The sequence below is a fragment of the Pipra filicauda genome, unplaced genomic scaffold (genome assembly GCF_003945595.2).
Source record: "Pipra filicauda isolate LSUMZ 115617 unplaced genomic scaffold, ASM394559v2 scaffold4_size7858003_pilon, whole genome shotgun sequence".
Taxonomy (NCBI): Eukaryota; Metazoa; Chordata; class Aves; order Passeriformes; family Pipridae; genus Pipra; species Pipra filicauda.
In genome coordinates this window covers 631,915-652,796 of record NW_024104643.1, presented here as the reverse complement: position 1 = coordinate 652,796, position 20,882 = coordinate 631,915, and the positions used below count along the sequence as shown (strand labels likewise).

At 39.0% G+C, this 20,882-nt stretch overlaps 1 protein-coding gene across 2 annotated transcripts in view; it reads left to right on the top strand.

Annotated features, from left to right (window-relative positions):
* ACSS3 (acyl-CoA synthetase short chain family member 3) overlaps positions 1–20,882 on the top strand; it is an 88,809-nt gene that overhangs the window by 30,861 nt on the left and 37,066 nt on the right. For both annotated transcript variants that reach the window (XM_039386751.1, XM_027747829.2), the window contains exon 8: positions 13,838–13,989. In XM_039386751.1, the coding sequence (XP_039242685.1) occupies positions 13,838–13,989 (152 nt within the window). The remainder of the gene's footprint in view (positions 1–13,837; positions 13,990–20,882) is intronic.

Sequence of the window (20,882 nt, the reverse complement as noted above, 5' to 3'; positions counted from 1 at the left end):
AGAGACTACAGAACTGACTATGGCTTGCTGCATCCTGTTTTGGAAGTTAGAAGTACACTTTACTGCTTGAAATTCAATGTCTTTGCAAAAATTATAAGTGAGATTTTCACAAGCAGAAGACGCCTCTTGAAGTGGGTCAAGAATCCTCAAGTCCAGAAAAGCAATGGTCATTAGTGATGTGTCTACATGATATTTCAAATCACAGCAGCAGTACAGTTCTGAACTAAGTCCTCCAATTGTCCTTGCTTGTTGATTTGATTAACAGAGGGGTTTTAGTCATATGAATACCATCTTTACAGAGAAAGCTAAGACACAAGTTTTGCTGCTTGGGATCAAATGGTAGGATCCAATGAGTGGGACTGCACTGCTGTGAAGTTTTCTAGGACAAAAGAAAAGCACATGTGCCAACGGGAAGCTTTTAAACAGTTGAGCGCTCAAACCTTATTCTGAAGTGCTTCTCTGCTGTGCAAAAGGGCCAAATGTGATGGGAGACTTCATATTTACTGACTGCCAGGTGTCTGCTTGTTCTGACTTTGAGCTGCTCCTGTAGTTCTCACAAGCTTTTGCATCTGTCCTCTTCACCAGCCCTATTTCTTTTGCTATTACTGCTCTTTCCTGCTGCTGTATTTTGCAATAGTGACAGGCATTGCATTGGCGTCCCAGAATACTGAGCAAGGGGCAATGACAGCATGTGCTCTGAAAGGCCCAAAAGCTTCTCCAGCACCCTTTTACTAATGTCAAGCCTGCTGCAGGATGTGACAGGGCTGACAAGTAGTGCTGCATTAAGTTCCATTAGATGAAGATCATGTTCTTGATGAGATGGAAAAAACATTCTTCTGATGTGGCATGGTGTGTGTGCCCCTACCATAGACATCTTGAATAGATCTTCAGTGGAGGGGGGGAGTACTCCACCAAGCCCACTGATTGTGAGAACATCAACACCCTTAGTTCCAGGGCCAACTGTGTGAGAAAAGTCCAGGGAAGAGTGTACCTAAAGTGCTATACATGTCTATATGTGGATGCCCCATTCCTGGAAGTATTGGAGGCCAGTTTGGATGGAGCTCTGCATGACCCCATGGCAGGGGGGTTGGAACTTTAAGGTCTCTTCTGACCCAGGCCATTCTATGATTCTGTATTTCTGTGATATGTGCCTGCAACCCCCAGAGGACCCCTGGGAGACAACATACGGGAACATCCCCTCTGCCTCAGCAGGCAATAGGCCATGGTCCAGGTGCCCATATAAGCAAGTATGTGTCCTCCTTTCCTGTACATGTATGGACTGTTCTTGGGGGGTTTCTGATTGAATTCACTGGTTGCAGAGCTGTGGGAAGGCAGCATGAGTCTGGATTGCCTGTGAAAGCTGCTATGCCTTGAGAAATGATTTCTGGGGGGCTGTTACATGTTAGAGAAGTTCTGTGAAGGAACAAGCTCATGAGAGACCACTTGCCCCATCCCAGCTCTACCTGTGTACCAGGCATAGTCCTGGAAACCACATAATCCATGGACATGGCATGCCTTGATTACACAGCCCTCCTCAGTTTCAGCCACAGTCTCAAATGCAGTGTGTTAAGGACCTAACTAGTGGTGGTAGTGGTGCTGGTACTTCTAACCACATGTTATATTTTGTTCAGGTATCTGACCTGTAGTCAGATGCTTGAACAACAAATGCCAGGATGATACCATTTCTTTGAAATGCAGGTGGTGGTTGTTGGCAATATATTATCTATTTCTCTGCCCCGAGTCACACTCAGGAAAGGTCGTAAAGGGAAGGACATGGCAGGCTGCAGTCAGGCATAATTGAATTAGCCAGGTTTTTGGATTGAATAAAGCATAGGAGTGTGCGAAGCACAGAAGTGTGGAGGATGGAAAAACTGAGAACAGAGAGAAGTATTGGGGGTTAGTTCTTTTCTAATCAGAGCATAACATTTGCCAGATTGCAAGACATTGATGTCCAGTGGTATTCCTCCCATCCCAGTCCATGTTCTCCTGGATGCTCAGTGGCTTGATGACTGTTTTCAGTGAAGGGGCAGATACTACATCCTGACACGAGTGCATTGCTGAATACCCCACCTATGACAAAGAGAGCAGAGAACTGTACATAGAGGTACTGCAGAAGCTGTGCTCAGTGTTTTAGACTGAAGAAAGATCTTGAAGATGTCTTCACTGTTGGTTCGGACTAAAAGTAATACCCTGAATTTGGAAGAATATTAGAAACATTTGTACACTGTCTGTTCCCCATAGCCCAATGTCTTTCAAATGAGCAGATGTTGATTGCAGTTCCATTATGCATTGAGTAAAAGCACAATTAAATTAGGCTTGTGCTGTGCTGTTGTCAGAGTGCACATGTGCAACCTCTCTCGTGTTGGTTATTGGCGTAGACGACTTCATGAGTGATCCTGTCCCTTCTTGGCAAGAAGGCACTGGCATATGTTTTGATTCTGTGAACAGAGAAATGGAAGATGGGGGATATAGAAACCTTGTAGTGGAGTCTACTAACGATGTGTGAACTGACATGCTACTATCATCTGCAGGAAACCAGTGAAAGGGACGGAATGACACTTCCCAGAAGTCCTGTCAGTCAAGGGAGCAAAGATCTGTAAGGTAGCTTTCCACCACCAAACTTTGAGCTGCATTTTTGGTGAAGTGAACAAGGCAAAGTCTAGCCTAAAATAAACCTCAAATAGCATCTAATGGAAGAGGTAAAGAGCATTGGCATTAAGTGGTTTGATCTACTAATCTGTTCTAATTCACCTCACAACTTGCTATGTAAACAAAATCTGTGACACCATATGTGCTCGCATTCGTGTTTCATTTTATTATTTCACATTTTGGCCAGTGCATGTAGTAGGAAGAAGATTGATAATCTGTCATAGAACAGCAGATTGTGCCTGGGTGACACCTGTGTATATTGCTTTGTACAAAATCCTGTTGTTTATCATTTTCATAACAGAAAAATTTAAAATAAGGAACAAAATATAATGTTTAAAGCAAAGCTCACATGCCTTAATGCTCCAATGATTGGAGCAGCTAGAGAAAACTTAAACAAATGCTTATTCTTAATTTGAATCTCCATGTACCTTCTGTCCAGATAAATTTTCCTGTCTTGCTTACATTGTGTTGACTATAAAAGCTTGCAATGAATGTTACTGAAATACATGATGCAGAGAATATCTACAGTGCAAATGTGGCAATAAAAATCAGGCATTTGTTTAAGTATTGCTTATGATTAGCACTTTTTTGATGAGTTTCCAATGTATTGATCTGGTGGAACCCACTTGCTTCTGTGAATTTACAAACCAAATTACTATGGAACTTCTGAAAAGCTTTTGAGTCGATGAGTGGCAACTTGCTGATTGTGGGAGTGATGCTTTGTTCTTAGTGCACATGCAAGTTCTGAAAGACATTAGGAAGCAAGATTTTTTTCTAGGATGTTCCAAATTAAAAGTAGTCAAGTAGTTTTTAAAAGAGAGGAGAAGGTGTTTTTAAAAGCAATAGGGCAAAATACTAAGAAAACAAACAAAAAAAAAAGAAAGGAAGAATTCAAGAGGAACAAGCAAGAGAGAGACTATGATAAACTCATGAGACAGATTCTTCTGCAGAAAGGATTCCTAGGTAATTAAATATGGAAGATGGAATGCAGGAATTTTACCTCAGTTCTTGGGTTCAAATACACACGTTTGTTTAGATGGATAAAAATGTTCAGAAGAACAAATGTTATATACTTGTGTTCTTGAACTTGCAAATAACCCCAGATGCAGAGGTGGATTTGTGACATTTTGTAGGGCATGCGTGCATATCACACAGCTGTTTGTCTCAGAGGTCAGACATGTCAGATTCCTCCGGGCAAGCATGGGTACATCTGTGAGAACTCCTAAACGTCCACTAAATAATTTGGGGATTGATTTTAGTATCTTCAGTTGAGTCATGTAGGTTCTCAACTGCTTATGAAAAAAATTTTCATTTTATTGGTTGTAAAAAGATTATTTTCTTATGAAGAAGAGAAACAGTCTGCATGCTCTTTTATGCATTATTGTGGTGGCAGAAGAGACCACTGCGAACAAGAGAAACAGGCTTTGGCTCCGAAAATGACTGCATACTGAGATATTCAGTGGTCTTTTTTCGCCTGCGCTTTCCTGAGGTGAAAGGGTGAGGGACAACAATTTGTGGGTTGCACTTCAATCCTAAGATACTCCATTTGTCTCTCCTAACTCGTGGTAACAATTTTTGCTGTTTCGTCTTTATAGTATAAAAATATATATATTTCATACTTTATAGTATGAAAATCCCTGTGAAATCTTTGGAAGTTCAATATCCTTAAGTGAAAAATTCCTGTTACTTTTTTTGACCTTGTTTTGTTTTCTGTAGGGCTTAAAAGGATGTGTGGACATCACTGTAAGCTATATTTGAATACTAACATGCTGTCATTCAATCTTGCATCTACATTCCTAGCAACTTACATTGTTTGTAGAGGTAACCAGAGTTAATAAGTATGTTCAAGATTTATAAAACAGAAATATATTTCAGAAGAACAATGTCTAATCTTTGGTGATCTTATAGTTGATGACTTTTTTTGGTGTTAGATAGTATAGATCAATATGTGAGATGAATTTTCTGGTATAAGTTCTCCACACAAGCCAGAACTGTCTGCTTTCTAACTTCGCTTGGATTTGCTCAAGCAGAATAGATGTTCTGGGCAAACACAACACAGGGCTGCATCTTCTCATCTCAAGTGTTGCGTGGATCACTAACTGCAGTATATAATAGCTCTCCAGTTAGGGTCACTGCTGGTTTTGCAGCACATGAAGTAGTAAACTGTCAACTGTTTTTACTAAAGACTTCATAGACCTAATTCTTATTTGGATGTGTAGGAGTGTGAGAAATCTCAGCATTGCTGCTAAGAGCTTGTCCTTGCAGTGTATGTCATACATGTGCATTACCATATGCAGATGGGTTCATAAAGGAAAGCCTACAGGCTATGTAAGTATACCTGTATGGATAGTAATCTCCGTTTCCCCCCTCATGTATGGCTGTTACTTATATTTCTAAGTGTATTTAGTAATTTGGAGTTTTCAGGTGTTCTATCCATTAGTTAAAAAGTGTTGCTTTGAATTTTTAATATTTTAGAATCTTAGTTTATTAATAAGGTATTTTTTATGTTCCATTACTATTTAATAAAGAAATTTTGGAGGCAGCAGACACATACCTATTTGTATTGAATGGACACTTAAAGTGTGAAATTTGGAAAAGAAAGAAATTGAACTCTTTTCTAGGCTGTTTTTATAAATTGCACAACTTACCTTATGTTGGATACTTTTTCAAACCCCATCTCCATTGTTATTTCATCTCCATATGCTGCATAGCAATTTTGAGAGCTTCAATGGCTTCAGAATCTCTACAAATAAATAAACAAAGAGCTCCAGTTATAAATGACTGTCACTAGAAAAATAGAAACAAAATAATAAAAAATATAGAAAGAAATAATTTTAATTATTTTTTAAGTTTAATTCTGTTACAAAAGAATTCCATTTTCTAGTTTGTCCGGAAAAACCCCAGTGATGTTCCAGTAAATTCCTATAGTTTTAAGGCTGGGGACCACTGTGGTTGAATTCCTTCATCTTCTGAATAAGAGCAGAAACTTCATCCAGTATCAGAAATGCCCATTTATGGACTCAAATATTGTATTAGCTTGCATATTAAATTACTATAGTCTAATTAATGTTTAAGGACCTAATAGATGTTAATTAGATTCTTCATTCTAAGGGGATTAACTCAGCAGCACCACACTAGTTAAGTAGAAGAGGAAAGCCGTGTGTGACAAATGGCAGGTATTTGGAGATAATAAAAAGACTAATCATAGTTTATAGTGCCTGTTTTTGACCACTGATGATGCGCTAGGCCAGATTAAAACTGTTGTGTGAATTGTCAGAAGAGAATCACTGCAATAAAGAGGTTTTCATTCTAACAGGTGTAGGGAGTAAAGTGATGAGTCCTTCAGTGTTTTCTGTTACATAGTTGTCTTACAGTGAAGTTTTATCTCTGTGTGAACGAATGAGGATCAACATGATTATTGTCATTATAAAGGCAACTCTGAATTTACACTGTTGGTTTTGTAAACTAATAAGAGTAAAAATCCTATTTCTTTAATAGTGATGGTTAAAGAAAAATCAGAGTTAATATTTGGTTGACCTACATGTCTGCTTTGTGATTTTTTTGCTCTTGGTGAGAACATTATTAAACAGAAGTATTACATTTCCCATTTTTCTTTCTCTGAGATGCCACCAATTGAGGCTTCAGACATTGTTCATGACATCAGTGTTATCTTTTTGAGGATTAAAAATGGAAAGAAAAGAAACGCGTCTGTACACACAGGAATAAAAATAATGTTTACAAAGAGAATAGTATATAATTTTTCTTCTGCTCAGAAGAGTGTCTTAACAGTGAATATTCATAAATTTGTAGTCAGATTTCCTAAATGGTTACCTAATGATGGGTTTCGGGTTAGGGATTATCAGTATGCTGTTTAGCTGTGGGGAAAGAACACCTCCTCCCCTTTGCCTGCAGACAACCACTGTTGAATGTAAACTGTGCTGACTTCATATTCTCACAATTTAATATGTTTTATTTTTAAATTACTTCGGTGACAATTTGTTGTTTTAATAATTGCTATGGAAACTACATGCTTTCAGTTTTTACTTGCTCTTACACCATTGTCAGGAATGTGAAAACAGTGATGAAATCTTTTGAATACAGCAAGTATATTTTTGGGTTTGGTTTGTTTGGTTTTTTTTTAAAATAATCTATCCTGGGTTGTCTTTCTCCAAGACATGACAAACTTCAGCTATATATAAGATACCTGAAGACTCACAGCCCACTCTGGGTTACTCTTGCTAATAGGATTTCAACCTGCAAGCAACAGGGCAGCATGAAGAGAAAATCTAGCTACTCCTTGTGGTACTGTGATGTCAGAAAAAAGGCAGCATTGTAGTTCCAGTGTTTGGGGCTTTGAACTGGAGTTAGGGTAAGGAAGAGGATACCCACACTTGTCAAGGAACTATGCATTAAGGACTTCATTTGACTGGTCTAGGAGAGAGAAGGAGCTATTGTCCCACACAAAGTTGTAGCAAGACATTGCTGTGCACCTGGAGTCTTCCTCTCAATGCTCACTGAGGCCCTGCTGTTGCAACAAATCTGCAAGGTGCATAACAACAGCAGCAGGTTTAAAATTACTCTCCTTTGGCACAATTGGAGACATGCAGCCTCTCTTGCTGTTTTTCTAAGCCAATATCATCAGCTTACAAAGCAAGCGCTGTCTCTGAAGTCTGGCAGTTTTGTGACCTTTCTACCATCACTCATACTCATTGTGTTTTTAGAGAGAATTCAGTAGGATATGTCATTTCAAGTCCTTAGTGGAGGTTTGGCAGCAGGGTCACCAGCAGAAAGAGGAATGCCTCTATGAATGTATTCTTTTGAATGCTGGTATGTCAGGATTTTTTGTGGGCTTTGGCATCAGCAGGTTTTACTGGCAATGAGTTCCATATGTAACATTTCCTATGCAGAGAAAATTTCCTTATAATTTTGAATTTAGCTTTAACTGAAGAACCCTTTGTTGTTAGGGGTCAGATGTGCTATTTCCAATGCATTGTTGGATATTTTATTATAGCTCTTCTTGTATGTCTTTTTCCTCAAGTAATCCATTCCGGTGCTTCTCACTTTCTCCGAGAACTTTTCTATCTTCTTGATCATTCTTGCTGCCTATGAATCTTCTTTCATAATCATGTATGAAATCATAATCATCTGCACATTCTGCCTCAGGACGTCTGCTCAGCTGTTTGACATCTCATAAATTACATGCTAAATCTAGGTACTTCCAGAAAGATGTTCCTATCTGTTTGTCTATCTCAGAGTCTCTTGGTAGGTTATTAAAAGAAAGTCTTTTCTACATGAATCTTCCGTGCTGATACAAGAAGTGTGTGTTCCTACTTTTCTTTTTTAAATTAGGTGAGACAGATCACTCTCTTTCTGATTACCCTATTCCTGTTTCTCATGCTTTCAGTTCCTGCCAACCACAGATATTATTGCCAAACTTTTAAAATCAATTTTCATCTCCAGTGTTGATGCAGATACTGAATAGCAATAGGTCTTGAACTGATCCCTGCAGAAATCCAGTGAAAGCATCTAATTTGCACATAGTCCCCAACTTGACTCAGCAGTATGTCAGCATATTGTGAATTCAAGTACCCTGTTTATATTGCTAACTTCAAAAAAAAATCAAAATTGCGTGCGGCAATAAGCATCTTGTGGCATCTTGCAGTACTTCTTAAGATTTTTGTATAATAAATGAGAACTCTCTCTGAAAATTTTATTTGTAGTTTTTTGGGGCTCTGAAATTTTTTGCACTGTCTCAGATTTAGTTTCCTTATGTCAGTTTTTGTTTATGCATTTGCTAAACTGTGAACAGCTGCTGAGGCACCAGGGAACTTTTTCTGCGGAATTAGTAAGAATATTTTACAGCTGGACCAGATTTTTTTTCCCTAAATGAATATCTTAAGTGTTGAATTAGTCTTTAGGTATTATTTCCTATCAATTGTTAGGTGAATTTTCTGTTCCTCCTACTGTTTGTGTTTTATTTGATTTTCTTCTAGATCCAAGACTGGTAACTCCAAACCTAAGCTAGTGTAGCTTCATCAGGGCTGGGCTTCACGAACGAAGATTTGGGAAGGGCTTTACCCACGTTTGTTACAAGTGCGTTGGTGGCTAAAAAGGCCAATATGAGACAGACATGTCCAGTTGCAGAAGGCACAGCAGAAAGACTCCTTAGGAGATATATTCTGCAAGGCACGATTCTTTCTGCGTTGTCTTTCTTCTCGAGAGTGATCCTGCGTGCTTTCTCAAAAGCATCAGCAGTGTTATAGATGGTGTGTCTCCAGACCTCCCGGTTGGAGGCCAGAGTAGACCAGTGATGAAGATCAATATGGCCAAGGCTGAGATGTTGTTTCAGGGAGTCCTTGTATCTTCTCTTTATGGCTCCTCTCATGTGGCAGCCAGTGGCAAGTTCACCATAAAGCAAGATCTTAGGTAGGCGGTGGTCCTTCATCCTTGAGACGTGTCCTGTCCAGCGCAGCTGTGTTCTCAGTAACATGGCCTCAATACTTGTGATTGCTGCTTGTTCTAGAACAGATGTGCTAATTACCAGACATTCATTATCTGTTCTTATAACTCAGATATTTAAAAAAAAAAAAAGGGTGAAAAAACAATACTAAAAGAATGGATTTGCTTTGAATTGTACTGTAGGACTCAGGATCCTTCAAGGTTTCAGTTCCTAGAGGAGACATTTTCAACTGCCTGTCAAATTCACATCAATGGGTCTATCCTCAGCACCCTCCTGCCTTGTCACATTTATCTGGAGAGGCAATGCAAGGATGGTGGCTGTTAGGGTGTTTGGGCTCCAAGAAGGAAAGGGAAAATACGCCTGATGCCATTCAAGGCTGATAACTCAGTAGGAGGCTGTAGAAGAGCTGCTGTGTCTGAAGAGGCAGGAGCAGTGCTGAACACTGTCCAACCTACCATTGCAGCTGAGCAACTAGAAGGAATGTGGGAGAGGCAGGACTGGGAGACAGTGAGAGGATTAGGAAATACAATACCAGGATTCGTCTTCCGTTTCCTCTCATAAGGTAATTGGTCATGTCTAACTTGTCTAGACTGGCTGCCAGACTGAACAATCAGACCAAATCCATAATTTCATAAGGTCTGATGAAAACAACCTTCACAATGTTGCAATGAAGTAGGGCAGTGGTAGAGGGAATAAGGCATCTTGCTAATGACCCAGAGGTAAACCAGAGCCTTACTTGTACTCTTGCTGAGAGCTGTTCTGTTTCATTCAGCTGTGTATTTGATCATTCAGGCTAAGAAATCAACATGATACAAGGCATCTAAAATTTCAGTTGCTTCAGCTGGAATATTTAAAGTAGCAAAGCAAAGAAGTCTACAGAATTATTTTAATTGTAAGCCAAATTATTCAGCACATACCAGACAATACCAGGAGCATTAATGGCTTATTAGGGGAAGAACACCATGCAGATTTCACACAGCTTCAGTTTTCTGTAACATAGGCAGACCCTCTGGGTTGGTCAGACAACCCACAGATTGTGGGGAACGTAATGATGGGTCTCAGTCTGGACAAGCATTAATCCCTTTTTTTTCTTCTGTAAGGATCTACCCCTGATTCCATATATCAATGACAGAACAAGAGGGCATAGCTTTAAATGAAAGAGGATAGATTTAGATTAGATATTAGGAAGAAATAATTTATTGTGAGGGTGGTGAAGCGCCAGCACAGATTGCCAAAGAAGTTGGGGGTGCCCCATCCCTGGAAGCGTTCAAGGACAGGCTGGATGGGTCTTTGAGCAACCTGGTGTAGTGGAAGGTGTCCCTACCCATGGCAAGGGGGTTGGAACTGGGTGATCTTTAAGGGCCCTTTCAAGCAAAATCATTCTATGATTCTACAATTCTGTTTCAGATTATTGCACTTAATAACTTTAGAGCTTATTTCTTATATTCTAGAATTTCAGCAAGCCCAAAGGAAAAGAGAAAGCTATTTCTATAGCAGCATAGGAAGCCTGTACCACAGGCAAGCAACCAGACAGGTCACATCTCAACACTGTCTGAGAACAGTGCCAGTGGTATTGCTGTAGCTTACCTATGAGATAAATATCAACCTGTCAGAGTCCTGCATGCCTATCCATGCACTACTGAAGGTTTAGCTGCTTGTGTGGAAGATGCTCTTTGGCTCAGGCTTGCTGGAAGTATGAGGCATAGGCATGTCTGTGACGTAGCTTGGAGAGGGATCAGGTGTGAAGTGAGACCTGGGAGGGAGTGGGTGTGCTCGGGGTCAGACACAGCCCTTTTATGGACTCTGGATATTTCCATTTGTTTAGACTAACCAATTTCAGATTGCTCCACAGCTAGGTTTTTTGATGTCCAAGATGATTGATACTACTGTAATTACATAATTAGTTAGTGAGAAGTTTGTGGAAATTTGGAATTTTTCAGAGTCTGAGACCATTTGTTTTAGTTATTACTGTTTAGTTATTACTGATTAAGGCTTGAGCTCCTAAGCAGGTGGCTACAGATCTGCAGGTATAGTGAACATTACAGGGAGAGGATGTCAACTTGAATGAATAGGTTCATGTACAAATACTGACGAACAAACAAAAGTTGTGATGAAGAAGTTTGCTAGGGTGATGCCACTACTGTTACGTGTTCAAGCCTTGAACTGTCAAGGAATTATGTTGTATTTGGAAAAGATTTTTCTTTGGGAACTATGTGTTATCTGGCAGCATAAAGGTCATAACTCACTTTTTCAGCGAGCAAATGGCATTATGTTGCATTTCTGTTTGGTAATTTAGGATAGGCTATTTGCAAAAATTGGCATTGGTTATACTACTCTCTGCTACTTGGGCTGAGAACTGGGGTTTTTTGTTTATTTTTTTCTCCATTCTCTCCATTTCTTTATTTTCTCACTGCTTGCTCCATCCTTTAAAAAACCACAAACCACCAACTTTTCAATTGTGCATTCTATTTTGTCTTGGTTTTTTAAATCTTTTATGGTGAGCATCTTTCAGAACACACCTCTCACCAGCAGCAGTATCTCACCATAAAGCTGCAAAACCTGGGTATCTAACCTAGGCCATCCTATGTTCTTTGAATCTGATTAATGGTTCATTGGGGCTCTTGCCAGGCACTGGCATGCAGAGCAAGCCTGGGGAAGACAGCAGTGGGGAGTGCAGATGGAAGAGAGGGAAAAGAATGAATTCCTGTGAGCCTGCATCACAGTCAGCATGCTGCCTATTGGAATGGGGCAACTAACTTGATTAGTGTGTGTTTTCATAAAGACATTTACTGTGCTATGTCATCACTGAATTTTGTAAATTCTTTGAAGATATTAAAATGCCTCTCTTCCTTTTGCATCTTGGTAAAATCAAAAATATTAATTAGAGTTTTATATGCTGTTTTTTTCCACTGGACCAATTAATCTATCTATTCCAAATTTGCATTTCCACAAGGATGGTGAAGGCATGAATTTGTCTTGTCACTGGTGAACTGCTGAAAGGATGATGACATTTCAGTAGCGAAACTTCCTCTGTGTTTGTGGCTTCTTACATAAAACATTGACAAAACTGTGTTTGCAGTATGAAAAGTGTATGTGTCTGTGCTGGTTTAAAGGTAAACCAGCAGGGGAGATGAACCCAAGTCAAAAGAGATTGTAAGTCAGAATAACAATTTAATAAAAACAATACAATAAATACAATTACATAGACAGACAATTGGTTTTAACCCACAAAACCCAGATGTATAACCCAGCACCCTGGGGCATGAACAGAGTGGTGTTCGTTGGGCCACCCTCCGCATGCTGAGCCCCACGTGGTCCCCCTGAGTCCAAAAGTAAAAGGAGAGGTAAACCCTGTTGGTGAGAGTGCTGTTGCAGTCTGGTCGAGGGTGGTGATCGCAGTCTGGTTGGGAGTGCTCTTGCAGTCTGGTTGAGAGTGGTGGTCACAGTCCAGTCCAAGTTCCAGTCCTTCTCTGGATCCCACGAAAAGTAGCAGAAGTCCCAAGATCCCAAGATTACATATCCTCAGGTTCAGGCAGGAATGCCCAGTACCTCCCTCAGGGTGGGGAGTTCCATATGGGTATGAGGACAGGAGCATCCTCCTGTCTCACAGGCCTCTTAACACCCAGTTTATAGCCTGAGGGGTCAGGCCTGCTCTGGGCAGATGGTGTAAATGGTCTATTGATAACAGTTTCTGGGAAATGGCATGGAAGGGTATAGAATACACAGTTTTGGGTTACATCCACACAGTGATGAGTTGGTCCCAGCTGTTCTAACTAGAACAGTCTCTCTTGACTTGCCTGTTCTGTCAGAGTCCATCTTCTAAGTGTGGTCTTTCTAGTGAAAAGGTTATGGTGATACCTGTAGAGCTAAAACTCATTCTACATTAACATCATCTTTTAATAATTTCAGAGTATGTATGGAGCAGTTCATGCACTGCACTAACTACATACAGTAAGACTGTGACTATATAATTCTGTGCTGACTGCTTTTCATATTTTCAGCACCACAGAAAAGTGTTCTTGATTATTTTTTTATTAGGATTACTTACCATGGAACAATTTTCATAAATTATTACTTCATTTTACAGTTCTCTTGACTATGCCCTTTAGCTCAAGACAATATTTAGTTAAAAAAAAAACAAATAACCCCAAACCAGACCACAGTTTAGTAGCACACTAAAACAGAAAAGGGCTCTTCAGCATCTCTCCAGGCTTCACGTGGGCTAGCAGCACAAAGGTTCCAAGAAGCCAGTTGTAAGCAGCTAAATGGGAATTTTTCCAAATTTGAGAGAAATTTAAAAAAAAGCTGCCTGTGCATGGGAATATAGCTGCAGTACCAATGTGTCCAGAGGCTCCTTGTTCAAAGGGTGGGTGTTTTCCAGACTGCTTCTCAGTCAGGATATATGGAGATGGTTCCCTCTGCTGCCAGTGCAGTAACAGTTCTTTGTGTCTGTCTTTTAATTTGCATGTCCATTTGTCCTAATTTTCTAAGCAACTGGTATATGCTGTGTTGTGTTCATGTAAGAGATTGTGCCCAAACCTTGCGAATTTAATTCTACAAGTGAATACACTCACAGTGTTATTATTTTTAACAAAACCTTCTTCAAAGTCTTACTTGATATTACTTCTGTTGCTGTGCTGCCACTACTGTTACGTGTTCGAGCCTTGAACTGTCAAGGAATTATGATGTATTTTTATTCTGTGACATTTTAAATTATTCTCTCCGTAGGGGAAGCCTGTGGGAACGCCAGATGCTGGTGCCTATTTCCGTGTGCTAGCAGAGCATGAAGTAGCTGCCTTCTTTACTTCACCAACTGCAATTAGAGCAATCCGTCAGCAGGACCCTGAGGCAACCTTGGGAAAGCAGTACTCTCTGAAAAGGTGAACTAAGGATACACTGGAAGCAGTTTCTTCCAGAAATAAGCTGGATGAACTAAGAATAATGGAGTATCTGCCCACCTCTGTAGAGCAGCATTTTAATATATTCTTGAAAATTTAGGTTTGCATTTATTTGCTTATAAATTTATATTGATAGTCAGAGGAGATGAAAGCTGTTAAAAAATCTATGACTCTAACATAAAGAGCTTTTACTGAGTTAGGATTTCTCATCCATCCTAAATTTTACTCCACTGTGTTTATACCCTGTAATACAGTATTGGATTACGTGATCCGGTACTGTTTTTCCACATAACTTCTCATTTTATTGAGTGCACAGGATCTTTAGTATTTGTTTAATCAGAACTAATCAATGTTTTGGTTGTCCTCCCCATAACTTTGTTATTTTTTATGATTATGTGCTCCAAAGACTGAGCCATTTGCTATCTTGTACTGGTTTTAAGGTGTTTATCAGTATACTATCAGCATGCTTCAAAATCATGACTGAATTCATCCTCACAAATCCCCTGTGAGATGAGAGAGTGGTATTATCTGTATTTTGCACATGGGAAGCTGAGGCACAGAGAGATTAAGGTCAAAGTCTTCTGTTAGTTTTGAATATTCAGTCTGAGCCACTGAATCTACTCATGTTTCAGAGTTCTTAGCATCATATGGTTAAAATGTGTTATTAGCATTATGTTAATAAAATGCTTGTCACAGTGACTTGGATCTGGGTGTGTTTAGTACTTCTACAGACCAAGTTTCTGTATCTTATGGTAAACATTCTAAAAATGGAAAATATGTGGATTTGGGCCATATCTAATCTTGAAGTTCAATAAATTGCTCAGCATCAAATAGACTGTGTCAGACTGTATAGGCAGTATTTAGTCACAAGAACATCTATTATTACCCCTGTCCAAAGAGAAGGGGAAGATACAAAGCCATGTAGTTTCATTAGACCTTCACATTCTTAATTGCTCAGGAAAGTTTATGATTAGTATTGCCTAAAAGACTGCAGAGAAAAAGACTCAGGCCAATTTAGTGTATAAGATAAGATAAAGAGAGCAGGTCCTTTAATGAGTCCGTAGGCATAGAGGAATACATACCACGTGAGCGTGCTCAGACAGTGATTCTGTGATTTTATAATAAGGTCCATCCAATCCCAGGTCTATCCACCCCCGCTTCTGCCTTGTTCTGACCCCTGACACGCCCCTTCAGGAATTGGGTCTGGAGGCATTTGGGACCCCTTCTTCCTCATCTTCATCTTCTTCACAGCACGTACAGTCCTTGGAGTTCCTCCAAAGTTCTGGGCTTGAAGGTTGCTGTGTCTGTGTGATATCTTCTGGTCCAGGCCTTAAGGTGTCTTTCTACAATTCTGCCTTGAAAAGAAGACTAAACACGCTAACGGAATTTTAGAGGGATTGATATGAAATGGGATAGTAGGGTTGGGTATGTGTAAACATTATGCTGCAGGGTAAGGAATATAATACAACTACATTAAAATCTACATTCACTACACATCTACTTCTAAAATCTATAAAAGTTAAAAATCAAAAAAAATCTCTGAGACATCATTAGTAAGCTGATTTTATTCCTGAAGTATTCATTACAAGTTCATCTTACTTTCTTACATCTGTTTTGAGTGCTATCATCAATCCTTACCCCTCTTTGATATATGAAACAAGTTGATTTGAGACACTACTGCACTATTCTTCTATGATGTTTATGTTTATTAACAAGAAAGTGATTGAGATGCTAGAACATTTAATTGCTGTTCTTTGGCATTTTTTAGGCAATTACTTAAATAACTTAGTCTGTCTTTAGAGTATTCATTTAATGGGAAATCTGCTAGCCTTCTTTGTAAGTCGTCGTGTTTTCTGACCAAATGAGAATTCCAGATAAGTCTCCTTGACGAAATCAGTTGCCACAGATATAAAGAGGTATTTCATCATTCCTATTCAATGCATATGAAATGAGCTTCTCCATTTGTCTGCAAATTTAGTTGTCTCATAATTCACTCATCTTTGGACCATGTTGTTCAGTGGGACGTGGCATCTCTTTATGAAACCTTCTAACGCAACATTTAATATCTAGTAGGTGCAGTTGTTAAGAAAGCCCAGCAGATGATTAAAATTTCCATTCGAGGAAAATACTAGTGTTTGGGTGTTACTTGGATGGACTTCTCTATTCAAAGTCAAAGGAATTCTGTCTAAATCACTTTGAAATCAGTCTTACTTTTAGTTCATTTACTTGATCTATAATGCTTTCTTCTTTCTGGTGAAGAATCTTAGAAATGAGGTATCTTTCTGCTACCTGGGCTAAAGTGAATCCTTACTTTAGAGCCTCCACATCCAAGAATGCAGTCCAGAAAGAGATTTCCACCATGGTACATTTCATTCCTGAGAAATTGTGTTAAAAAAAATAATAAAGGTCAGTATCACTTAAAAAAAAAAAAAAAAGTGTTAAAAAAGAGAGTTTGTTACTGTTAAGGAAAAGAGTTGGTAGGCAATGCCAGCTTCCAGTATACGAGGGAGTACTTGATTTACAGGAGTAAATTGAGTTATAAACAGACTTGTGTTCTTTTGAAATGACATAAGTTAAAAAAATTTCTGTTAAGAACTAATGTTTCTGGCATCACTGGCCTCTGCACAAAACTACAGGTAAGGTTTCTAAAGGTTCTAGTGTGTATGCTTTAAATTTCTTATGGTTATTGCAATCAAATCTTGAAATTTTTTTGCTTTTGACACAAAATGTGTCTTAAACACGGCTCATGCTTAGCAGTAAAAGAGATGTTTAATTTATAATAGTGTAGGACAAAGGCCCTGTTCAACCACATATTTGTAGGGGATCTAAAGACACAGCTTTTGATAACATCCAGTGCTGCTGAGCAGGCTGCTTCCTGTTGTGTTTGAAAAACAAGTAACATCCAAATTCCATGAGCCTCATCTACCTGAGCATGTTCTGTTCAGCTCTTTGAATCCATTCTTGTCTTTTGGGGTAGCTTCATAACACCAAGCCATTAACTCTTCCCGTATTTAGAATCACACTTTGTCCTGTAATTTATGTAATAGTTATGAGCTGGTTCACTCTGATTTCCAAGTGATTGGCAACTGATGGTTTTGTATGGAATGGGGGCAACAAATCAGCAGATTAGATTAACGTAGAAGTTACAATTTGCCATTTGTGTCCCATAGTCTACTTTGCTTTCTTTACTTTTCATCTGTTGAGAAATGGTCTGCCATTTTATATCATGAGAATTTAGAGATTCTAGCTTGTTCATCTGATACTAGATATTAATGCACTTGCTTTTGAAAGAAATATGAGACAGCATGAAAACTGTGCAGAAATAATGAATATAAAGGAGATAAAAAATTCCCATTACCTGTCTCATAACACACAAACAAGAGGATGCGAAATTAAAGTAGAACATTCAAAACTGTAAGAAGGAAATATTTTGTCATAGAATTGATGTTTCACACATGCTGCTAGAGGATATGTGATTAAGGCACAGAATTTGGGACAATTGAAGTGCATTATGCAGTTCTACCTGCTGCTCCCTGCTCTGTGCTGCTGTAGATCATGTGTGGCTGTTCCTGTTGGAGTCCTGAGCTGTGCTCATGAAGAGCCTTTGTGGGGCTTTCCCTCACCCACACTGTGAGAAGGAACTAAGCTGCAGTTGTGCTCTTGTCCCTCTTGACTCTGTCACCCAAACCTCCAGTGCTTGGATACTCGTGGCCAAGGTAAAATCTGTTCAGGGAGGGAAATGAACAAACCCATCAATCGAGAAAAATCAGAAGGATCGAAAAATACTGGTTTTATATTTTACGTGCTTAAATATATATATATGTCTGTAGACTCCAGGTGCATTAAAATTTAGTAAGAGTTCTTTATTTCCAATCTGTGTTAAGAAGTGCAAATGAACCTTCGTTGTTGTCTTTTTAGGGAAAAAATCTTGTTTAATATGATGCAGATAGAGGTTTTTTTTGCCAGAAAACATACCTTAACCTAGTATGTGCAATCCAGAATTAGAAAAACCCCAAACTTCCATGATCTTTTGATTAGGAAAAGTGAAGCTCAGATTATTACTCATGTGAATATTCCTGTTTTTGGGAAATGGTTTGGAGGTGTGGTTTCTTTTGTGCTTAGACTGACCCCAAAATATACATGCTATATTGAACAATTTAGATTGCACCAGGATCGTTAGGGACATTGATCTGTCCTCTGCTGCACTCTTGGACGGGGTTTTAAAAGCCTGAGTGTGCTGAATTTCATGTTAGAAATGTAGATTTTCAGAACAGCTGAGGACATATTTAACAGAGAGGTTTAAAGACCTTTCTTCTCAATTAACTGCATTGCAGTGGTAGATGATTGCAGTAAGAGGTGCACTGACGTGCTTTGAAGGTTTAAGTGGACTATTAAAAAATTGTTCAGTGGGACATTTTATAACCATTGCCATTCCTTATTTTGCTATACTGTTTGATAGAGAAAATAATTCCACAGTTCTTGTGCTTTGTTAGGCTTGTGGCACTTTGCTCTGATACTCTTTTTGATGGTTTTGTGCTGTAAATTTGCTGAAGAGCTAATTTTTCTTCTTCTCACAACACAGAGTTGATCTTGACCTGCGGATTGTTAAATGTGATTATTAGAGCTGGTAGTTCAGAAAAGAGGTATTCTGCTTTTGGCTCAGGGGATAAGAAGGTATCTTTTTCATCAAGTTTCTGCTGTTTTAATAGCCCCGTTTTAAAACAAGGACACTTAACAGAATTTTTCATTGCTTTATGAAGTTAATGCATTCATTAATTTAATTTTTAAATCATAGCTAGAATGTTGTTTTTAGCATGCCTAAGGATGGAATTTTCCATATAAAGTAAATCGAGCAGAATTTACATACACTGCTTGATGGAAGTACCCTCCATATGAACATGAGTCTTAAAAAAGTCTCATAAAATACAGATTTATGGTTATTACTTAAACGATGTTTTGGTTTTTTTCTACCATAAACTTTTATTTGTGTTAGAATTCTAGTTAGCTATTGACTAGAATAGCTATTGACCATCAGCAATGGCTTGTGCTTTACAATTAAAAGCATTCAGGTGCAAGATATTGATTAGGGTCACACTCATTACAAACAGTATCTTCCAGTGTGCTCGGAAAGCAGTTTACCAAAATGATGTTGAGTATTTATGAGTACAGAAAAATTTGCTTATTTGATGTGATAGCTGCTTATGCATTTGACCTCCTGCCTTTGATTCCAAGTAAGAAGCCACTCCAAGCCCTCTTGGAATGTCAGAAAGGAGGGTCCTGTTCTGAAATTAGGTTGAATTCTTTCATCTACATGTTCAAGTTCAATATGGTAATATTTTTCAAGATCTTCTGACTTTCCTAAGTTTGTAACTAGATGTGCAGTAAGTTGACTTGTCTATATTGAAGTTATTATTATGGTTATTATGGCTGAAGTTATTAATATGGCTGCGATTGTTTCTGCGACAGGTAAGAGTGTTCTCAGGTTTTTATATCTAGATGGTGCAGGGGTCCCTATGTTGATGATTAGTTCTAATCTTTTGCTTGTGGAAGTTTTTTTCCTCTAATTATGGATCTGTAAATGGATCTGAAAGACAATAAAGTCGTCAAATTTTTCATGTCTAGGTCAAGCGTCACTATCACAGTTTTAGGGCACGTGGCTTGTTACACTTACAATGTTTCATCACAGGTTTTATTTACGCTTTTTCCAGATGTTGCTTTAATCTGTACATTCTCCTGCCTTGCATCTACACAGTGAGTAGGTTGCTAGTCCTTACCCTGTGAAGGGCTGCATTTTATGCTATCAGCATATGTCTGTCCTCTGTTGGAGAATGGAGTGTGAATATTTAAAGTATGCTCTTTGGTTTGGGCAGCCTTGTTATGGGATGTCTGTGGTCTCTATAGGGAAATCTGTAATTTTGCTCTTAGAGGTACTCCCAGTTCTATGGTCAGACTGGCTGAGCTGTGCATTTCTCTTTCTCATTTCTGACACCTTTGGGTTACGTGCTCTGATTTTTCTCATAATTTCCTACTCTGCTTTCTGGATTTCATTTCCATGGAAAGATGAATCTCATTGTTTTCTCTCTAAATTACATGAATCTGAAGGGAAATTTGTTTCATGCCCACAATATCTAAGAATTCCCTGCTTTTGTGGCCCCAAGTCTACAGGTTTTACAAAATCAGTGCAAATTGTGTCCACTTCTGAAGGACAAGAGCCAGGTCTTTTGTTCAGCAGTTGTCTTCATTCAAAATGGACAGAGGGAAGACTTGAAGTGAAACAAAATGTCAGTGACATTGATCTGGCAGTGGGAGAGGGTGCTGCAATCCTAACAAGGGAACGTTTTGGAGAAGTATTTTTAATGCCAGGCTCTGATATTGGGTCACATGAAGCTCTGTTCATATAATTAAACATTCTGTCATCTTGGAAGCCTAAGGGGAATTGATGCAGTACTTGGTAGAGTGTCTCTACAGTTTCTCCTGTGTTTGTGAAACGTTTAGTTGCTTGTAGAGTGTGTATACCTGTACGCTTGAAGAAAGAGGTCCCTTGCTAGTAAACAGAGTTCTTCTGATGTGGAGTCTGAATCTATGTTTGCCTCTTGTCTTTTTGGGTCATATGCCATATAGGGAGAATTTGGGAGAGGGAAGGCACGAACCCCCACCCTGTGTGGATACTACAGAAAGGAAGCAAGTTCTTTGGCCTGTCACAGTTGGGTGTGTGCAAGGCAGTTCTGCAGTCAGGATTCACATTATACCTCGTGGCAGGATTGCAGTTGGTGGTTACAAACAGGTGTTAATGTGGTTAAAGTGTTTCAGATTGCCATGCCAGTCTTCCAGGGAAGGAGGTGCAGTCTGTTGTGATTTATCTGTAAAATGAAAAG